The sequence below is a fragment of the Rhipicephalus microplus genome, chromosome 2, assembly GCF_043290135.1.
Source record: "Rhipicephalus microplus isolate Deutch F79 chromosome 2, USDA_Rmic, whole genome shotgun sequence".
NCBI classification, from domain to species: Eukaryota; Metazoa; Arthropoda; class Arachnida; order Ixodida; family Ixodidae; genus Rhipicephalus; species Rhipicephalus microplus.
The window spans coordinates 219,679,793-219,694,522 of NC_134701.1; the positions used below are offsets into that span (position 1 = coordinate 219,679,793).

Sequence of the window (14,730 nt, forward strand, 5' to 3'; positions counted from 1 at the left end):
TAATCGCGTGCAGCACATGTCACTGAATCGTTAAACGCAATGCGGTACGATCACTTATTTATGGCAGGAACATTAGGACTCGCTGAAAGTCAGATGAAAATGCGCTAGGGCAATCGACTTGTGGTACTAATAACGCGGCGTCATTCGGAAAGGGCGAGAAACATTGATTGTTTACTGCAAAGTAAATGATGTGATCTGCAGACATGTTTACAAGCACTACCACGACCAATAACGTAAATGATGTCATCAAATCTGCGGCGTAGCAACCGACCAAATTACGACTGCGCGAAAGCCCTTTCTCGTATTAGGGACGGTGGGGCTACCGTTTCCCTTAACATTCTTCTAGTTGGTTTCCAACTCGGATAACTGAATCACAAACCGAAGATTGGTTTCGTCGACGCTTCGGTATAACTCAGAAGTAAAAATGTCACGTGCATTCAGAAATCATTCCTCCCTTTGTAATTCAACAGTAAGCGCAGTTCACTTGGCAGCCTTACTGAAAGGCCATATTATTGGTCACATTTTCTCATCTCCGTGTAGTTGTGGCAGCTAAAAACAAAAAAAGTGATGAGTCATTGTTTAAAGTTTTTGTCCATTTTTTGCAGAATCAGCACAGTGTGTCATAATTACAACAAATGGTGAGCATGTTTTGTTCAGCGCGGACAATAATGTATTACAAAATAACCAGATACGTGTGCATGCTACCAGCAATCCGTTTGCAATGCGTACTCAGAAGCATGTATTACAAATCGCAATTGATGTTGAAAAGGCCGTTGATACTATTTACAAGTCATACATGAGTGTTCGACAGGGTAATCGACGATCAACCTGATGCTAAAGTGTAGTCTGAAAGAAAGTCCTCCCTAGAGGCGAAATTGCTGTGGGCCTGTCTGCTCAGATTTGGGCGCACGTTAAAGAACCCCTGGTGGTCGAAATTTCCGAAGCCCTCCAATAAGGTGTCTCTCATAATCATATGGTGGTTAATGGTGGTTTTGGGACGTTAACCCCCACATATCGATCAAACAAGGTCCAGGAGAGAAAACGAACTGCTCGATTGAGAATGAGCAGTAAACAAAAAAAAACAGCAAACCAACAAAGGTTGAGATAAGCTTACGCCCAAGTGCAGAAGCTTATAATCAACACACGTAGTGCAAGCAACGTCTGAAAAAGAGTGTGTGATGGTACACGTGAAAAGAAAACTAGCAACTTGAAAATAACGTAGACATAAAAGAAAATCGTCCCGGCGTAGGACGAATAAAATAAGCCGACAAAGAATAAGCAAGGAACCGTGCCGGTATGATAATGAAGCAAAGGCTGAGTTTTATAAACGACAACTCGAATAAAGCTTTTTAAAGCAAACTTGAAGATCGAAGCGAAAAAAAAAGAATATTGACAAATATCGGGTACACTGGAAAGAAGACAACGAGTGATAAAACAGCAAGGAATCCAGTAACAAATAAAACAATGAAACAAAGCACAAAAAAATGGCAGTTAATAAAGTGATACAGTGTGGGAGAAAAGAGAACAGGAGTAGTTATGGAAGTCGGAGAGAGACGAGATATAAAAACGGGGGGTGAAAGAAGGAATTAACGAAAATTTAGATGGAAGATGGAGGGATTGTACGCCTAGATAGCGCGATAAGAATCCCTGAGTGCCCCGCCGCGGTGGTCTAGTGGCTGAGGTACTCGGCTGCTGACCCGCAGGGCGCGGGTTCGAATCCTGGCTGCGGCGGCTGCATTTTCGATGGAGGCGGAAATGTTGTAGGCCCGTGTGCTCAGATTTGGGTGCACGTTAAAGAACCCCAGGTGGTCAAAATTTCCGGAGCCCTCAACTACGGCGTCTCTCATAATCAAATGGTGGTTTTGGGACGTTAAACCCCACATATCAATCAATCAAGAATCCCAGAGTGTAGCCAAGGAAGGTGGGTCGGAAATAACACCGAGACAAAATGGCGGCTGCTGCAGGCGAGCGGCTCGCACGTTCGACAGAGAGCCGTGGCGGCATGTCAAAGGTAATGCGAGGAGACGCCAAAGGGAAAATGAGGAGGTAGGAAGGCACCCGCATTGCTTGGTCTCTCAATGGCAATTCGGCGAAGTCTTTCCTCAGAGGCGCACGTAATGAGGTTGAACAAACTTGATTTTCAATCGGCGGTGCTTGTGCGTCTCGCCGCTGCCAAGGATGCCTCCATACTCTCCCTCTCTTCGAACACCCTTCTCTCTTTAACTGTGTCCCTCACTCAATCTTTGACAAGCGCCGCTTGCGCCCTCTTTGGTGCCTCCAACTTTTGCGAAACGAAAAAAAAAAAAATGTGCGCCCACTCCCCAGACACGCGTTACAAATTCAGTCGGGATAGGAACGTGAACACGTTTTTTTTGTTTTTTTTAAACGCGCCACCCAGCTTTGGCTCCGAATTCATCCTAGTCACGCGCAAATAACATTTTTTCTATCTCATTCTCCTTTTCTCTCCTGAGTGTTCTATTTGATTGCGCTGTGTCCTTTTTTCATAGTTGTGCGCTCATTTCATTTTCTGCACCACTCCTTACAATTTTACGCCTGAATTCCGTTTTTGAACAAGAGTAAACAGGTCGATGTGAAAAGACGGTACGTTGTGACGAATGATCTAATACGGCATGGAAAAAGAATTTGCCCTATAGGAACGAGTATCAGGCAATGAAACGAACCTTTTCGATCGTCTTTCCTCGTAGAGGCACGTTTACACGCTGGATAAATGGTGCAGTAGGAAGAAGAAAAAAAATCGATGATGAAGGTATCCCGGGGCCGCCAGGTGATGCACGAGTTTTCACGAGGCGAAAAGCAGGAGACTGATTACCTTTCCTCGACTTGAGGTAGCTGTTCTGGCCGTTCCAGCGCCGGCTGACACGATTTTGGACGCTCCGCTTTGAGTGAACTTCTGTTTAGAAAAAAAAAGGCAGAAATGAACGGCAATCGTTTATTAAAAAGCATGCTCCGTTATAGAGGACCGACGCACAATGAAAAAATGGGGAGGGGGTGAATGGTAAGAAGTATTGCTGTTTTAAGGTTCATTAGAACAACATGCGCATGAGGAATCTCACGCAGGCACTGACAGAAAAAAGAAAGCACTTTACAAAAGAAAAATGGTTCACTAAGGAGCGAGAAGAACGCAAAAATTTATTATTCTTGTTAAGGAACAGCGCATAGGCTAAACAAAGACAAAATGAGGAATAAACAGACATGACGAGTGTGTTTCAGTGTTTCCTTCCCCTGACGATATTTATAGCGCGAGAACAAAACGATGACTCGTGGACAAGAAGGACACGAAAGACACGAGCGCTCGTGTCTTTCGTGTCCTTCTTGTCTCTGTGTCGTCGTTTTGTTCTCGCGCTATAACTATCGTCCTGCCATGCCAATTAGCCCAAGCTGCCACATTTCCTCCCCTTATTTTGTATTCGTTTCTGTGTGCGCCATTCCTTGACAAAATGTGCTATCACCAACTCAACCCCATCCTTCCAAAGGTCTAAATTTTTCTGTAACGTCTACTGTCTTGCATTCATGTGTTGATTGGTGCTTCCATTAGTATCATACGTTGTTAAACAAGTTCCGCTCAAGAGGCAACAAATAAGACTAATAGAAACGTTTTGGCGCGCACACAATGAACGAGACAACGGAAGGCTAGTAGACAAACAAGCTTCCTAGCCTTCCGTTCTCCCGTCCACTGTTTGCGCGCCGAAATGTTACCAAGAATGTCATCAGAACAACTCGCCCAATTTTCCAATTTATAACTTTAGGACTAATGGAGACTAAGTAAATAGTGTTTAATGCATTGTAAATATCTATGTCACGAAAATGTTGTCGACAAGTACAAAACATCACCACGCTGGACGATCTTAATATGCCAAATCTATCGATGATGCAAGGTGTTTTTCCTCGTCGGTGGACTTGCTTCGATGACAGAACAGAATAATACGGGAGCACAGAGCAATTCTAGCGTTCGAAGTTCCCGTACACTTAAAAAATAAGGGGTGAGTAAAATGAGTTTGTTTTCGTTCTTCAACAACAATCGTCATCTCTCTTGTGTGCAATTCTTTGCATTACCATCCCGCACCCTGCACTTCAGATTGCCAACAGTATCAGCGGGACAAAACTTAACAAAGCTCTTGATAGAAAATGGGCTAGCAGTGAGTTTTCTAGGACACCCAGATGACAGTTATAATGTGGGACGAAAAGAACGAGAAAGAAATCACAGGATAACTACGGAGTGAGTGCTGATGAGTGGGGTAAAGCGTCCATCCGTGCGTCCTTGCTTTCGTCCGTCCGTGCATCCATCCGCGCATCCATCCTTGCTTCTGTCCGTGCGTCTGCCCGTTCGTCTGTCCGTCCGTTTGTCCATCCGCACGTCCGTCCGTGCACCCGTAGGTCTCTCTGCCTGTCTGTCTGTCCATCCGTTTGTCCATCCGCACGTCCGTCCGTGCACCCGTAGGTCTGTCTGTCTGTCTGTCTGTCTGTCTGTCCGTCCGTCCGTCCGTCCGTCCGCCCGCCCGCCCGCCCGCCCGCCCGCCCGCCCGTCCGCTCGCCCGCCCATCCACACCTGCTGAGTGAGAAATCGAACTAGGCGGCCACGAACCACGATGAGCTAGGAGGGAGAAATCCATGGCTTAAGGAGCTTTGCATTTTAATAACGTTGAATTTACATGATCTTGTCTTACAGTGTATGTTCAAACTGTGATCAATCAGATTGATCAAAACGAAAATTCAAAAAAATTCAAAGTATATCCACGAAGTGAATCATGATGAGTTCGGCGAAGTCGCGGCTGCGCAGGGTTTCTTCGGTGAACGGTGAATCCTCGATCCAACCGTCCGTCTGTCTGTCCATCCATCTGTCTTCTTGTATGTCTGTCTGTCGAAACATCTCGAACGATGCGAGCGATGCGAGCGTGCTCTAGTGGACACTTCGCATATAGGGGTGGCTACGACAGGCATCTACGGTAGACAAGCCTACGCCTTAAGGAGCTTCGCCCCTAAATATCTCACCGCGTAGCCTGAGCTGAGCGCTGGCCTGTGCCGTGGCGTCTCCGTAGCGCACGAAGCACTGGTAAATGCCTGCGTCCTCCCGCATCACATTGGCTATGTGCAGCCGCTGGTCGTCCGAACGCAGCGACACGCGTGGTGGGCTTGTCTTGAGGGGCGTGCCGTCATGCACCCACCAGGTTGAGGCGACCGTCCCACGGAAGCCACGTGCTGAGCAGTTGAACGTCACCGCTCGACCGATGTCAACACGGGCCTCCTCTGGTAGCACGAGCACACTAGCGTTCGCTGCATAAAGAGAGAGAAAGGGGGTGTGGGGGAATCGTCAGTAAGAACATAGAATAAAGTTTGTCATGAACGTCATTGGGGCGACAAAGTGAGACAATGACTTCGTTTAGATAGTTAAACTGTAGTCTGAACATACCAATGCCGCATGTTTCACCATCGTAAGTTTATATAAGAGAAAACCAAGGCTGAAATTGCATTTTTATATTTTGCGCTGGGATGGCCACACATAATATGACAAACTTCACAATGTACTTTTTGCACTTTCGCAACATGTGCTCTGTGAAATTTTCAGAAACTGCGTACATTAGGTCTGCAGCCCTCGCAGATGATAACCTGTTTCATTTTAACCGATCAGGAACTACCTAACTGATTAGAAACTACTTTAACCGACAGGAACATGAACCGACAAGCCCATCAAAGAGTACTTTTAGGAACTACGTAGAACCCACAGACACTGTCAAAATTCATGACGTCACGGTGCCTGGTGCGGGAATGTCAAGATGGCGTCTTCACCCACACTTTCTTGTCGCCCATCATCTCGCAGTAAGAGTGGCGTTGTCGAGATTGTAGAAGTGTAGTTTACAAATAAGTAAAGGTCGTTTTTCTCTTCAGTGTCGCTCAAATAAGAAACACTAGGCCTGCACGGAAGGTGCAGCACAGCCACAGTGAAAGCTAGAAGAGCGGCCTTTCAGAGCCTTTTTTAAGCACTAATTGGGTAACTGCTGCAAACACATTTGCTGTATACTCACTACGGCACTGATACTATTCCTTTCTGGGTATTTGGCTGGCATTCACTATGCTATCATTCGTCATTTTTCTGCGAAGCGTGATATCCGCTAGACGCTTCGAAGGTTTTTTGTGCCGATTGTTTACGCCATGGCTGACGACGAAGAGGAAACATGCCTGAAGTTGGTATGCGCAACAGTCATTACGGGATCAAGAACAAGCTTTAGTAGTGGGTTGGAGCATTGGGCAATCGACTCGTTAAGCTGTTCACATTGTGTGAGGCCAGTTGGTTCTTTTGCTGTTCTAAAAAGTTTTGTTACTTATAATAACGCAATTCCTTTCCCGACATCAAGCCTGCCTAAGGCAAGTTTGTGAACACGTTCCAAGAACCAGCGTCACTCATTAGTGGAATATTGGGCTGGCACGCAACGGAGCTGGGTTCGAACCCCAATGTGTTTTTGGTACTAAGTTTATTATCTTATTCCTGCGATAGTGGTTACAGACACCGGCGGTGGCGGCGGCGGTGGACAACTACGGCGCGGCGCATTACACGAGTTTTGATCTCATAACAGCTTTGGCTGTAAAAATTCTTCTAAGAGTAAAATATACTGTATAAATACTATAGCAAATTAAGGCATAGTTTAATATGTATTTCACTGTATTTTGATGAAAAATGGCTACAAACTGCCGAAGTGTTGACATCATATTTCACTGCTGATTCTGATAAGCTCCAGACAAGGAAACAAGAACATAGGCCTGTGTGATGTATGTAATCATCCCGGTGCATACCCTTTTCAGTGTTATAGTCAGAGTGTCTTTGTGTACAAGAGGGTGCAAGCGAAATGCGAATGCCTGATATATTTCAAACATTGTGTGTTTGTAGAGTCCATAAAGAAACTTGAACTTTCCACAAAAATAAGTACTTGTGCAGTGTTTCAACTACAAACTTTTTTGTTTCATTCCGAGAGTCAGTAAATATTTGGTGCACCCTATTATATAGCCTCAGAGATAAGTAGTAGTGGACGATTCAGCATTTGATGAAGCTCAACAAGAGGTGGGGATGCCATAGGTAGAGGGGAGAGAGAGGGGATAGAGGGGGAAGAGGCTAGCACTATCGCTACACAGTTACCAACATTCTTACTCTCGTTCACTTTATTTTATTTTGAGCTCTTTTACAGGATGACATTGAATTTCTCTGAATTTTGACAAAAAGATATTTGGCTTGAAAGTTGAACAAATAATTTATTTTCAAGTAGTTTTTTCTCAACACCGTTTGCCATTATTTTATATGGTCCAACAAAAGTACGACTGGGGTATCAAACTTTATGTACGAAATACACCACTATAGGTCCCTTGTGCAAAGAACCCTTGTGCAAAGAACCCTTGTGCAAAGAAGTGCAAAGTTTACAACAACTGGACACATTTGGGCTTGGAAAGGCAGTTACAAAGTGCTGACGGCTGACATAACACTTGAACGAGAATCCGAACACCTGCAACGCAAAGAACCCGCTTTCATGCCCCCGCAGAGCTTTCACTCCGACGTGTACTAACCGCGCCTTTAATGCAAACGCTGAAACTTCGTATTTCGAGATTTTCATCTGAAACTTCGCGCTATAACATAATGAACTGGGAGAGAAGAGCCGTCGGTGTTTAATATATTATCGAAAGGCAAAGTATGGAGGGGTCAGAAGAGGTGATGCGTAGAGCAGAAGTCCGCTTTTGAAAGGCGGGTGGCAGCACAGGGCGCCGCTTATTAAGCGTGATGCACTGAATGAATGAAAGGACGAGAAGGCAAAAAATAAAAATAAAGCAAAGAGCTGGTGTAATATAGGGCGAAGCTATCGCACGGAGCATATAGCCTCGTCAACAATCACCGCAAGATTCAAAGGGTCGAGTGGGGCGTCGCTTCATCGTCTCCCACTTTGCAACATTTTCACTCACCCGGCTGCGGCGCTGCAAATCCGTGCTTGATTCAACCACGCGTGACCCCATTTGCCTCTAGCACGCGGACGCGCGTGCGGAATAAAACTGCACCACGCCCCATCGTTCTGAAAGCGCCCCTTTTCAATCTTTCATGAACTCGCCGAGCGTTCAAGCCACATTATTTTTGTTTTTGTTTGCGCACGCTTTGAAATGTTTAAAACGCGTGAATACCGCATTGCGTTGAGCTTCGCCCAAGCGTGGCTGTGTACACAGTGCAAATGCAGGCCGCGTGCGCTCTCCGGGATATTTTGGAGAAATGGAGTTTCTTAATTGGGGGGGGGGGGATTAAAAAACGGAGGCGTACTCCTCACATCCCGATGACACGAAGCTTTTCATTGAATACGGACTACACGTTTGCTAATTCAGATTTACTGCTTCGAGAACGCAAGTCGGTGGCGGTCTCTTTTGGCTGCCGGTCTTAACAAGCCGTTCGCACCGAAATCACCACGGAGAAATTCACTTCCTCTTGAAGGATATTATGTGCATTATTGCCTGACAAATGTAGGAACCGCAGCCCGGTACAGATAGAGGTATCGTGGAACTTGCGCCCTTGAGATTTTGTGAAGCTTTCATGTGTCACGCGGGGAAGAATTTGGGGGATCCCAAAATTTCACCTTTAATTGTCGAACACGATATCGATATCTTCTTCCTAGAGCGTCCTTCAAACACTTGGTGCATGGAATCTTTTTGAACTTGCTATGCACCCACTACGTGGCCTTAGAAAATTTGGTGCAGTAACATGTGTGCCTTCTGTAGTCGGTGACCAGCTTGAAGCTATGAATTCATGATGATAATTATATATTCTGACGCCCGATGTCAACGTACACTTGTACCAGGCACTACTACTGCAATATTTCATCTTGTATGTGAATCATGTATTCAAGACACTTGTGTTTGCGAAGCATCAAAGTTACTTTAAATATATTTTGAAGCAGAGGAACTTTTTTCCACTGTATTTACAAGCAGACGCGCGGCTGTGTGGTACAATATCCGCCAACCACGCAAACCACCCGGTTTCAATCGCTACTCGGACCCAGAATTTTTTGTTATTTATTTCATTTGAATCGTTCTGTATTTTTCAGTCATTCCCAAGATGATTATTTTTGCTCACAACCAACAACGGCGACACCACCGCCGATGTCTAATATTCTGCGGAACGAGCTCTTTAATGATTTCACGTTAGTAGTCACAGATAATAGTGACAGATACGTTAATAGTGTCTCGCCAGTTACTATAGAGGATCAATACGACGTTATAAACATTGTAATCATATTCTCAAGAGAATGCCAGTTTTTGTTCCGAGAATTTCATGCACTGAAGCTTGACGAGTGCTCAGATGGTGCTACCTGACATTGCGCTGGCGCCTCATTGCTGGTGCCTTTGGAAGCTGTAGTTTTGCACACAACTTGTCAGCTAGCGTTCTCAATATATGTCCCTGGTGTAAGATTAAAAGAAAAAGGTTTGATATTGATATTAAGGCTTATTTTTATTTTCCTGTACAGGGGAATCGGCACATTGTTTTCATTAACGTGATAGCGTTAAAAGCCTCATTTGGCAGCTATTTTGGTGTTGGCGTTGATGTCAGTTGTGGCGTCATTGGTTGAGAGCGAGAAACTGGCGTACAAGCTAATCAACATTCAAAACAGTTTTTTGTTCTTATTGAGTGTCGTACCCAAGCATTCTGCGTTGCAAGCAGGCGTTCTACAATGGAGCTTTTTCAGTGCTTCAACATGCTTCGTAAAAAAAAAAACACCACAAGAATGATTTTATGTAAATGGAGGGGCATGCTTAACGCCTGTTAGATTACGTGGCAGAATGCAGAATCACATGCAGAATCACATGCAGAATCACAGAATGCAGAATCACAGAATGCAGAATGGAAGAATGCATTGCTTAAGCCGGGGAAGTGTCCTTATGCACTTTCCTCCTACAGACCAATCGCCTTAGCCAGCTGCGTCGGAAAAGTGATGGAAAGAATGGTACTGTCAAGATTAGAGTGGCTTCTAGAGAGGAACAACTTCTTTCCTGAATTTATGAACGGCTTCAGAAGAGGCCGATCTGCCATTGATGGTGTGGTTGACTTCATCAGCAGCGTTGAAGAGGAAAGAAGCCGACGCAGACTAGTGGCGGCGGTCTTCTTTGACATTAAGGGTGCCTACGATAATGTGCTGCATTACGCGATCCTTGACGCACTGGAAGATTTTGACATCGATGGACGACTGTACGCTTGGATTTTTAGCTACCTTAGGGACCGCACCATTTACATGACGACAAATAACGGAGACACCGATCGATATAAGGTTCATCGTGGTGTTCCCCAAGGAGGAGTTCTCAGCCCGTATTGATTCAATGTCACAATGATCGGCCTAGCAGCAGAAGTTCCCAGCACGGTGAAGATCAGCGCATACGCTGATGACATATGCATATGGGCATCCGGAACTACTCTTCCGCAATTACGAGCTTCACTACAGCGTGCAGTGACGATCACATACAAATATCTACGACGTCAGAGGCTCACTCTTTCAATCGACAAATGCGCAGTGCTTGCGTTCACGCGCAAGCATATGTCGAAATACCCGATATTCATTAATGGGACAGCAATACCTGCTGTAACGCACCACAAGTTCCTTGGGGTTGTCGTACACAAAGATCTATCGTGCACGAGGCATGTTGCAGTACTTAAATCTAAATTGAAGAGCTTTGCTCTCGTTCTTCGCCACGTAGCAGGAGCAAGATGGGGCCCATCAGAATCATCGCTACTTCGATTGCACAATGCTCTATTTGTAGGATACATTCGATACAGCATGCCGGTGCTCTCCAATATGAGACCTAGTTGTGTGAAGGCGTTAGAGAGTGTTCAAGCTCAATGCTTACGAAGATGCTTGGGTCTACCGCGCTGTACTTCAACAAATAGTACATTCGCAGAGGGTCGGGCTTGTCCCATCAGTGTATACATGCTCTGCGAGCCACTTAGAGTTCACCTCCGATTGCTGAGCAGACACAGACAGCACCCACTGTTAGTACTACCCGCCACTCACCCAGATTGCAGTTTCTCAAGAATAATATCGCGGCAAGAAAACATTATACCATCAAGATTTTCTCCGCCAAATGCCCCTGCAGTGCCTCCATGGGTCCTGCCTAAACCACCTGTTTCATTTCCGATACCTGGAATCACGAAGAAGTCGCTCATTTCTTCTGTTGGCCTCAGACAGCTGACTCTATATCACATTTACACAACGTACAGTGATTCTCTGCACGTGTACACCGACGGATCCACCACGCTAAACACCTCCACCGCAGCCTTTGTCATCCCAGACATGGATATCGCTAGACGATTCAAAGTGGACCATAAAACCACATCAACTGCCGCAGAGCTTGTCGCTATCCGGGAGGCAATAAGATTTATTTCCGGAGAGCAAGCTCGAGCCTGGACGATTTTCTCTGATGCCAAACCCACTTTGCAAACCATTAATTGCATCATAAAGCAAGGTCCGTATTACGGCTTGGCAATAGAAATCACAGAACTTATTCAGGTTGCTTCAACAAATGGCCATCTTATAACTTTCCAGTGAATTCCCGCTCATTGCGGCGTGATGGGAAACGAAGAGGCAGACGCTGAAGCTAAAAAGGCCTTAAGCAGTGCCCCTGAAGTACGCATTGCGTTTTCACGAGCTGACACGAACGCCCTGCTTCGCTGCGTGATGCACAGCTACACACTTCAGCACTGGACCAAACCGGAACAGCGACACCAGCGACTTCACAAATGGGACCCGGAAATGAGCTTCCGCATGCCCCCTAAATTGAAACGGCAACTCACAAGTATGATCCACGGCATTCGTCTTGGTGTAGCGTACACCAGACGTTACGCACATATCATCGGTCGCAGTGACACCGGTCCTAATTGTGAACACTGTGATGTGCCAGAAACACTTGAGCACATATTTTGTGTCTGCCCAGCATACGCACGTGAACGACAAACACTGATTTCTTCTACTGAACTATATCGCAGTAGGTCATTGACTGATGAGACTATGTTGGGCCCTTGGCCAGACACCAACAGTGCAACTGCGGTCACAAAAGCAGTTATAACCTTTTTGGAAACAACTGGACTATGTGCGTGGCTATGAAATGTGCCTCAGCTAGAAAGAACACTACATACTCACCGTTCTATCTCACCATCGTCATTCATTAATCTTTCTTTTCCCCTTTCCCTTCCCCCAGTGTAGAGTAGCAGGCTAGAGCAAGCTATCGCTCAGGCCGACCTCTCTGCCTTTCTGTAAATAAACTTACCTCCTCCTCCTCCTCAGAATCACGCCAGTCTTCAAAACGTGCGATTTGTCCAATTAGTGGGTGTTTTAAAGCTTCCCGGCCATTACAAAGTGTGCAGATTTGCCGGCGCGTGTGGCGCTTCACGGACGCCGAATGGGTACTTCGTCTATTTGCAAAATGAAGGGCTCTAGAGTAGTAGGCACTGCACAACTGTATACTTGCACTAGGCGTTCTAAAACACTTCTAAACGGCCGACGTTATGAGCAGAAATGTTCCTGTTCTTGCGACGTGGTTCAATGTAGTGCTCACGGGGCCCGACTACTTTTGGTGTTGAGGTCTTGAAGGCGGACCTCAAGTGTCTTCCAAGTTTTTGTTCAGCTTACAGTGAGGACTACAAGAATAATGAAAGAATTTTGATAGGTTGGTGTGGGCCGCAAGCCGCGATTGCTGTGATAGTAACTGAGCTATAGAGAAATTACTAAACAATCGAGAAATCACTAAACTAGCCACCGGAAGTACGGTTTTGGCGTGTGGTGCTGGGCTCAGATATTGTCAATATCGATTAATCCCGTTAAAAAAACAGCTAGAAAGAACGACACAATAAAGCTTTTGTTAATAACTTGACGCTGGTAAAGAAAACGTCGTTAGAATGCATTTTAGCTTGTGATCTAAGTCATCTGAGGTATGCGGAGGCAGAGACTTGTCTTGAAAGGCAGTGCCCTTGTAATTGTTCGCAGAAAGAGGGCACACTGATGCATGGTGAATCAATGGCTAGGACACTGGGCTGCTGACTCAACGGTCGCGGGTTCGGTCTCGGCAACGATGGCCACATTTCAATGAAGGTGAAACGGTCGAGGTCCATGTACTGTACTTTGTCAATGCACGTTAAAGAAAACTAGATTGTCGAAATTTTCGGAGCTTTGGCTACGCCGTTCTTAATAATCCTATCATAGGTGTGGGTCCTCCAACACCGCATAATATTATAATTACTAATATTATTAGAAAGAGGGCGTGAAAAATAGTGTTATAAAAATATTTCTCGCCGTTTCAATGACGGAAGTCTTTCTCCAGTCAATGTAGCGATCGGTGCCGGCCGGGTGCACTCCATGCCACTGAAAACTACGTTCATTCCTGATATCATGCACGTAATCTTCTTTCAAGATCTTTTTCTAATTGCCACGTTCACCGATGTATACATAATATCACTTCCCGTGGGTTGTTTTGGATGAGCGCTTGGAAGCACTCTTTTCTTCATTCCAAAGCAGAACTTGAATGACGAATTCCGTGAGTGGACATAGAAACGAAGCATGAATAACGGAAAAGGAGCACATGCCAGCGATGTAATTTTTTTTCTCCTCTTGCGGTTTTGCTGGATAGAAAGCTCGGAAAAGGATTGGGTTCACCAAGCACATTCCACTGACTGTAGCCTACCGTACGTGACACTTATCTTTCTGCGAACTAAATTGGCCGCATTATTGGGGTTTGACGGTGCTGGGGCACAAAGCAGCGGCCACGAGAACCCGGTATTTAAGCCTGCCGAGCGAGGTTGCGACCAGGGTAGTAATTACGGGCCTGCGAAATTAAACCACTGGCCCTTCCCTGCCTCGCAACACAACCCGCATCCACGCCACCTCATCTGTCTCTCACCCTTTTTCCCCGTTAAAACTTTCTATTCCCTCTTTCCCATCCCTCCTTCCTCTCTTCCACTTCTTCTACGTAGCTCCGCATTTCCGCCCCTGCGCATATCAAGCACTTAAACCACTTAAATATTCACAGCGCCGCTTTACCAGTAACAAAGGCTTACGGGTGTTTTCTCGAAGCATATATTGGCGGAGCTCGCGCTTCTGATTTTCCTGTTATCCTTCTTTGAAACCCCAATCTGCTTGGCTAAAATGTCGGTTTCCGTCACTTTAGTCAGCAACGCTTCCGTTCATTATTTTCTTGTTTTACTTTTGTTGGTGATGTGTTGTTTCAAAATGAGGTGAACTCAACACGTCATACGCTCTTTCACTTCACTTTAAGCTAAAGTGAGCGGGAAAAAATATGGTCAAGTTGTTTCTGAGGTATTCTAGGTTATGGAACCGCTTTAAGACCTCATCTGAGCTGTACTCAAGTGTACGCATAAGAGAAAGTTCAGAAGAAGGAAGAGGGACGGAGGAATCGAGTAAGGCAGCGATACAAGCAGGTCGCGAGGGTTACTAGTGCCGGGTTAACCTCCTTGGCTTTACTTGTCGTTGATCTCTCTGCCTCTCTCTTCCGGGGCTGTCTAAAAAGACGGGTCTTTGAATCATTCATCGTTATTGAACACCAGCGGAGCGCATCTATTTCAGCCCGCATGGTCTCCCATGCACTTTTATATAGCGTGGTCGCCGAAAGCGTCGAGTTGGTTTCGGTTAAACGCGCCGAGGCCTCCGAAAGCGCACCCAGGGGCAAGATTTCGCGAGAAGACGCCGACAGAGT

The 14,730-nt window shown here is 45.7% G+C and overlaps 1 protein-coding gene across 1 annotated transcript in view; it reads right to left on the reverse strand.

The window, feature by feature from the left end:
• The window catches only part of LOC142793763 (cell adhesion molecule Dscam1-like), a 510,593-nt gene that overhangs the window by 85,482 nt on the left and 410,381 nt on the right, over window positions 1–14,730 (reverse strand). The window contains exons 6-7 of the mRNA XM_075885808.1: window positions 5,011–5,292; window positions 2,831–2,911 (exon numbers count right to left, since the gene is read on the reverse strand). Of these exons, the coding sequence (XP_075741923.1) occupies window positions 2,831–2,911; window positions 5,011–5,292 (363 nt within the window). The remainder of the gene's footprint in view (window positions 1–2,830; window positions 2,912–5,010; window positions 5,293–14,730) is intronic.